This window comes from Lycium barbarum, chromosome 6 (genome assembly GCF_019175385.1).
Source record: "Lycium barbarum isolate Lr01 chromosome 6, ASM1917538v2, whole genome shotgun sequence".
Lineage (NCBI taxonomy): Eukaryota > Viridiplantae > Streptophyta > Magnoliopsida > Solanales > Solanaceae > Lycium > Lycium barbarum.
Window position 1 is genome coordinate 130,916,958 of NC_083342.1, and position 7,185 is coordinate 130,924,142.

The following is a 7,185-nucleotide window of genomic DNA, read 5'->3' on the forward strand; positions in this document are numbered from 1 at the left end:
ACAAATCATCACTACCAGTTGGTGGGCAGCACCAATTGTTGTTGTCCTCTTTTGCGTACGATTTAAGAAACCAACACATCGTTTACATCTTTTCTTTTCCAGGGGCAGAAGTAAAATAATAGTGAACCCAAAAAAGAGTATAAAATAATCAAAAACTCTCAAGCATTCAACGGTTGGAACAACATCCCTTGGCTAAAGTAAATTTGTTCCTATTAAAGGCAGCGTTGACATAAATACGAACAGGTTAGGTAGTCTTTTTGAGAGAAATTTTTTATATGCACAATGTGAAATTCTATTTTTACAGTGTAATGCACTCATTTGTTTAATTTGTGACCTGTAATATGTACATTAGACTTATGACAAGTTAGTTGTTGGCCATACAATAGGGTTGCAGAAGCAAGAAGGTTATAGTTTTACCCAACAAGGTTCCATTTGTTTAATTTTGATTACTCTCTTTGGTGCATTTGATGATGCAATTACTTGTAATATTTCATTTGATCCTAAATTTGACCCCATCGTCCTTAGACATATAGTATTTATGAAATGTAAGGTTTTTTTTAAAAAAAAAAAAGAAAAAAGAAAGAGAAGAAAAGAAACAGCCTTCACCTTTCCCCCTTTACCATAACGTCTTTTTGATATATTTTTTCCTCATTACTTTTGATTGATAATGTTATTGTTTAATCGTTAATCCATTAGTAAGGCTGGCAAATTTGAAAAGTTGAACTGATTTACCAAAAATATACTGTCGTCGACCTTTACAGAGTCTTCCTTCCAGCGATTTCATTCATCGGTTGCAGATTAGGCAAAACCCTAATCGACATGGGAGATAATCGTCAGTCTTTTGTCCATCATTCTCTTGGTGGCGGCCCAGGTTTCTCTCTCTCTCTCTCTATATATATATATGCATCCAATTAATGTTTCTCTCTCTCTCTCTCTATATATATATACATGCATCCATAGCCCCAATTCATGCATGTCAATTAATTCAGATTCGACATTGACCTTATCGCATTTATTAATCAATGCATCAATTCAGTATGGATTTTGAAGCACCACTTGATCACGATTATAATCAACTTTTATTTTTCTATATAAAAAAATGCTCCATGTGTCCCAATTTATGTGAACTTTTCTAGTTTTGAGAGTTAATCTGACTAAATTTTGAAGCTAAATTGGATTAGATTAACTCGATATTTTTAGATTAAAATTTATGTATTTGAAAACTACATGAAAAGTACTATAGTTGCAACTTTTCTCATATCAATTTGTTGACAAAGTACATCTTACAATTTGAATCTCCAGAAGCGAAAAATATAACATAAATTGGGAGAGAATACTATTCAATTGCAATTTTTTTGTTGAAGTGCTTAATTTTTTTTTTATTTATTGCAGTGGCGGATATGCTGTTGTGGAGGAGATGGTGTGCTAGTGTTACTCTTCTTGTTAGTTCCACTGCGCTTTGGATTCTGTTTGAGAAAGCTGGCTATAATGTCCTTTCCTTTATTGCCAATGTTATGTTGCTTCTAGTTGTTATTCTCTTCTTCTGGGCTAAATCTGCCTCGCTTCTTAACAGGTAATGAGATAACTGCGTGTAATGCAATTCAACTTTTTCATTATAGTTTCTGATTGCTCTCTGAATAAGATTGGCGGATCATCGATTTTGTCTTTAATACTGTATTTGAAAATTAAAGCCTACTGTTAGTTAGTGGGTGCATCTGAAGTAGATCTGCCTCTGGCTGTTGCATTTCAGTTGTGGTTCTGATTGTGTTGTCTTTTTAATGATTATGCTCTAGTAAGACTTTTTTCTCAGAGTATTAGACTACCTAGTATTATTCGCGTTTTCCCTTATTTTTAGATTTCTATTACGACCTGTTGTTTATTTAGCCTCGGTTGTCATCGTTCTTTGAGCCGAGGGTATATCGGAAACAACCTCTCTACCTCCCAAGGTAGGGGTAAGTTCTGCATACACTCTACCCTCCCCAAACCCCGTCATGTGGGATTACACTGGGTTTGTGGTTGTTGTTGGTGGTGTTGTTGTAGTAAGACTTTTTATGGATTACTGAATCAATTATGTTTATACAATTACAGGCCTTTACCTCCGATCCCTGATTTGGAGGTTCACGAGGAATCTGTGGTGAAGGCTGCTGACTCGATGCGTGTTTGGATCAATCATGTCCTGATGATTGCCCATGATATTGCTATTGGTGGGAATTTAAAACTTTTTGTTAAGGTCTGTTTTTATAGGACCCTTTCCATTTCAAGCATCATGTTTGTCACGTTATGGTGCGTCATGTTTTGTTAACATTTACATTCTGTTAATATGGATTGGTTTATCAGGTTGCTCTTGGATTGTGGCTGATATCTTATGTTGGTAGTTTTTTCAACTTGCTCACTTTCATCTACATGGGTGAGTAGGTTCTTTTCAGGTGATATAAGTTGTTGTTTGGGATTTGTCCTTGACTGGATTTTGTATCTTACTTTCAGGAATTCTTTTTAGCTTGTCTGTGCCTCTGTTGTATGACAAGTACCAAGATCAAATTGATGACAAGCTTATTATAGCACAAAAGGTCATTCAGACACAGTACAGGAAAATTGACGAGAATGTACTGAGAAAGATTTCAAGGTCTTCAAATAAGGAAAAGAAGACTCAGTAAAATGTAATGTCTCCTCGCACCCCTTTCTCTTTCGTTCTCTTTCTCTCAGATACAAAGATATACATGCGCTTTTCTGTTCTTTCCTATGCATATCTTCACAGGATGTCTGGGTTCTGTTGTCTTGTGAAATGCCTATAGAATTAAACATTTGCTTGTCACAATAATGTTCTGCTGCTCTGAATCCTTTATGCTGTGCCTTTTGATCTGTAAGCAAAATACATTTGTGCTGCTATTAGTTCTTGATATCCTAATAGATAGGGGGCACTAATAAGAGTTATTTTACTTGCTGCTTGACTTGTTTTGGGACGAATTTTCATATTTCTTGGCTGTATAATTAGAAGAACAATTGACTCTCCATCTGAAGACTTTTAATAATGCAGCTATAACCCTGATGTATGATTTCCCTCGTCCTTTCCCTTTTATGGGCGTATTGATAGTCCGCTGACCAATGAAGACAGATTCTTTTAGCTAAGCAACATATTTGTGCTTCAGATGCCTTAATTTTGGAAAAATTTGGAAACATGGGAAAAACCATAGAATTAAGTAAAAGAATGTGGAGAAAGTTACATGTAAGAGAAGATACTGAAGATCTGTCTTATTTTATCTTTTTATGCCTTTCAACTATGTAATTATCATTTGCTCTTGGATATCCCTCTTTTCCCTTTAAAGAACTAAATGAATGTCATTTGTGATTCCTTTGACCAGAAGTGACTCTAGTTACCCTAAGGCCCAAATATTAGTACGAGTAGAAGTGGAAGGATAGAAAATGGTCGTTACATAGAGAATAAGTGAAACGATTAAGAGTCTTTGGGGACTAAAGGGCAAATTTTTCTTTTCCAGATCTATACATCTGACTATTCTGGTATTTCCTGAAGTGGGTTTATTTCCTAAGAACTAAGCGTATCTCCATGTTTCCTTTGTATGGAGTCTCTAGTCATCATATCTTCATTCTATAATGCAACGAAGAGGCAATCAGTTGGTACATCCGCACAAACTTATGTTAGATCACACTTTGCCAAGAGCATTTTTTTGGTTCAGGGAGTAAAATGTCAAAATTGTTTCATCCATTTTGCAGGTGATTTTCTTGTTTCACTGAGACTTTAGACATGACAAAGTGCCCCTAAATAAGAATGTAAATTTTCTATAATATCTCAAACAAAATATTTTATCTTAAATTTGGATGATGATGTATTTAGCCCATTTTTATTCCTATAAAGTAAGGTCAGCTTGTGGTTCTTCTTTTCTTATTGCTATCTAACATATGCTTCATATGTAGAAGAATGACTGCAGTAGTAAACTAGTGGTGGGCCAGGAGACGTTGCTCCCCAACTTTTGCATTGCTTTATCCCTTTGTACACCTCAGAATTTAGAGATTGATACTAACCAGGGGCAGATCCAGACATTTTCTTAATAAAGTGCAAACATGATAAATGAATCTACTATCCTGTGTCATGCAAAAGCATGGAAAATGTTGGTTTATTAAATTTATTAGTGCATATATTCGCTAAACAGGAATTTTGAATAGAGAAACTCAAAGAAAATAGAACAGTTAAATTTATCCCTGAGAAAATTTTGGATTGGACTTGCATAGCAAATTAAACTATCAAACAATCAAAAGATGAATAGATCATCCTTCTGTCCTAAGTCAACAGACCATTTCACCTAACCGCTCTTCAGAGATCAACCAAACACGAGTGGTTCCTTTAATTTTTAAAAATAAAGTTCATATCTAGAATCTACATGAAAAATAAGACACTCATGTTTGTTCCAATACTTAATAGTCCGTCTGTTAAGACAAATTAGGTGTTTTCTAACACTAGAGGTTCTCTACATTTTCTACGATAGATCTAAACAAACTAAAAAGGTTTTTGGAATGTAAAGTAAAAAAAGTTAGGACAAATGGAATAGAAAGGAGATTTCGTTCAAGGTCAAAAGTTCTATAGTTTTTTTTTCCTTAATGCCAAGAGTAAGTTATACATACTTCATTTTACCTTCTATATATGTGAATAATCTTCTAAATAAGCCATAAGCCTTTGGCATAAAAGCTTCCCTCACTGTTTTGCTTCTAAAGTTTATTGACAAATGTCACAAGTCAATTCACAACAACAGTAACAACAGCATACCCAGTGTAATCCACAAGTGGAGTCTGGGGAGGGTAAAATTCTGAGTTTGGGTTCCAAGGGATACCTCTGCGGGTTGAGTCAGGCAATTAGACTTCTTGCCTTTGCAGTGAGATTCTTATTTCGTGTTCTGATTTTGGTTAGAGGTGTGATTCATGCGAACCAGATAGACAACCTTGCTGATATGGAGATTCATCTCCTTACTGTTGTTCAAACAACATCCAAGATTCCAAAGGCAGCTTGTAGATAGGATTTTTGTGTCTGCACTTGGAAATATTTCCTTTCCGCTAATATAAGACATGTACATACATTCCAAACTTATCTAAACATTAGGCAGCCATTCATCTTAAGAAGTACTATACTTCTGACTCGTTTATGCCAAGCTTCCGAGTTGAGTATATTCACATTATTTGTTGTGTTTCAAAAAGATTCTAAACCTATTTCAATTATATATCTTTGGGGAATTGGTGGGCATGTATATTAGCTCATTGGAGCACTGTTTACTTTTACCCACTGACAGCAGAGATTTAGGATCTCTACTGCTTCATCTTGAACATCCACATTGATCTCTGGAATCATAGCAATGAATTTACCAATAGTTACCATGAACAATCACTGTTTAGCATACAGAAATATCCTAATTCCAGCGCGAACATACATTTCCAAGCAGCTACATACACTAGGTCAGTTGACCTGTATAGACTTAGTGGTGAGAAACTGGTTGGTGTAAATAATTAGAAGCTATACGTCCTTTTGCCTCCACCCTCATCTGTCAATTTTCTGCTGATGAGGAAATATGTTTCCTTTGCTCCTTTTCTTGATTTCACGACTCTTTTACTTCCATTTCAACTTTGTTTCCCCTTTGATAGTGGATTAAAGCAGATAGCTTTGATGCATTATTCCGTGTTCATGCATGAAACTTTGTTCTCAGAATTTTCTGAAATCTGTTTTATTGTTTTGTAGGTTGACCTAGGACTGCACCATCCAACATCGATGGGATGAGATTTAATTGCCTTGTAACACATCGGTTTTAAGAAGATTGAACTTAGTAGTTATTTCTTATTTTTTGTGAATGGTTCTCGATGATCTTGGTTAGTGGAAGTGCCTGTGGCAGATGAAGTAATGGTTTACATGATTGGAATTGAAATAGTGGCATGGTCATTTGATTGGTAATCCACAAGCATTTCAATGGTGCTAGTGCATACTCTGGAAGTTCTCTTTTACTATGATTTAATATATATCTGATGCTTGTTGCCTAGTATTTGTACTCTAATCTAGTATACTTTGAGCACCTTAGTAACTGCAGTTCAGCTTTTTCCTTTTTCAGTTTTTTGGTTGTGTAGTTGATGGCCAGCTCTTTCACGCGAATTTCTTTTAGGTAACATTGGAAAAAGGTTCCCTTTGGCTGGGGTGGTGTTGGGGAAACTGCTCTGTAATGATGTGAATGTTGTGGGGGTGTTACAGTTTAATCAATTTGTAGGATTTTGTCCTTCCTTTTCTCTTTCTTTTTCTTTTTATTATGTTTTTTTCCGCTAATCTTTTCTGGGAATCTATTGTTAGCACTTAGCAGACCTCCATTCCCGAATGACATTGAAAGATCACATTTTATTTACAGTAATACTGACTAATTTTGTGTCATAGAAAATGATAATAAAAGCAATACTTCAGGGTAACTTAAACAATAACTAATCGGTAGTTTATGTTAATGAGCAAAGTGTAGTTTGAACATTAATTAATGTTATATCGGTTTAGAACTGTTTTATGACGAATCGTATTTTGTGATGTTTAATGGAGTCGTAAAAGTGGTGAACTCGTTCTACTTGAATCGGAATTCAAGTAAGTGTAGCAAAAAGACAGCCCAATGAATTAGGCTGAGCGCTTGTAATGATGCTTTCAGTAGTAGTAAATTGATTGTTTTAATAAAAAGATTTGAATGTTTGTTATTATTGATCAATTAATTAATTATGTTCCAGCCTCAAATGAATTGAGTTTTTTTTTTTTTCAAAAAAAAAAAGAAAAAAAAACTATTACATAGGGGGCAGGGGAAGGGGATTACACCATGTGGGGATTCGAATCTTCACCAACAAGTTGAAAGTTCAGATAGTCAATCAACTGAGCTACTAAATCTCTATAAATGAATTGAGGTTGGTTGAGCATATTGGGGGGGGGGGGGGGGGGGAAGGGGGGAGTGAGCCCAAATTCTGCTTTTGGATTAATTTCTTGGATAAATAAAGGGAGAGAAAAGGAGGAAAAAGATCATAAACAAAATTTGAACTTTCATTTCTTCCGAATTTTAAGTAGGCCGTTGGTAAAACTTTTGGAGGAATCTAACTCAAGAAAACTATTATATTATTAGTCTCAATGAAACATTTCTCTCTTTGATTTCGTAGTCCATCCATATGGTAACATGT

At 35.1% G+C, this 7,185-nt stretch overlaps 1 protein-coding gene across 3 annotated transcripts; it reads left to right on the forward strand.

The window, feature by feature from the left end:
* The first annotated feature begins 25 nt into the window (after positions 1 to 25).
* Positions 26 to 6,263, forward strand: LOC132598993 (reticulon-like protein B11). 3 transcript variants are annotated; one of them, XM_060312189.1, is made up of 7 exons: positions 26 to 243; positions 762 to 871; positions 1,393 to 1,573; positions 2,089 to 2,230; positions 2,338 to 2,407; positions 2,485 to 2,657; positions 5,738 to 6,263. In XM_060312189.1, the coding sequence occupies exons 2-6, from the start codon at positions 820 to 822 to the stop codon at positions 2,652 to 2,654; spliced, it is 615 nt and encodes a 204-aa protein (XP_060168172.1). In that variant the 5' UTR covers positions 26 to 243; positions 762 to 819; the 3' UTR covers positions 2,655 to 2,657; positions 5,738 to 6,263. The 3 variants fall into 3 exon arrangements, with proteins under 3 accessions (XP_060168172.1, XP_060168174.1, XP_060168173.1); XM_060312191.1 differs by lacking the exon at positions 26 to 243 and adding an exon at positions 267 to 404; XM_060312190.1 differs by lacking the exon at positions 26 to 243 and adding an exon at positions 288 to 425.
* Positions 6,264 to 7,185: the final 922 nt, after the last annotated feature.

Excerpts from the sequence above, each read along its gene's own strand:
- LOC132598993 (XM_060312189.1), top strand. The coding sequence starts at position 820 with ATGGGAGATAATCGTCAGTCTTTTGTCCATCATTCTCTTGGTGGCGGC. Across the intron at positions 872-1,392 it reads TTCTCTTGGTGGCGGCCCAG|TGGCGGATATGCTGTTGTGG; the intron begins GTTTCTCTCTCT and ends TATTTATTGCAG. Across the intron at positions 2,231-2,337 it reads ATTTAAAACTTTTTGTTAAG|GTTGCTCTTGGATTGTGGCT; the intron begins GTCTGTTTTTAT and ends TTGGTTTATCAG.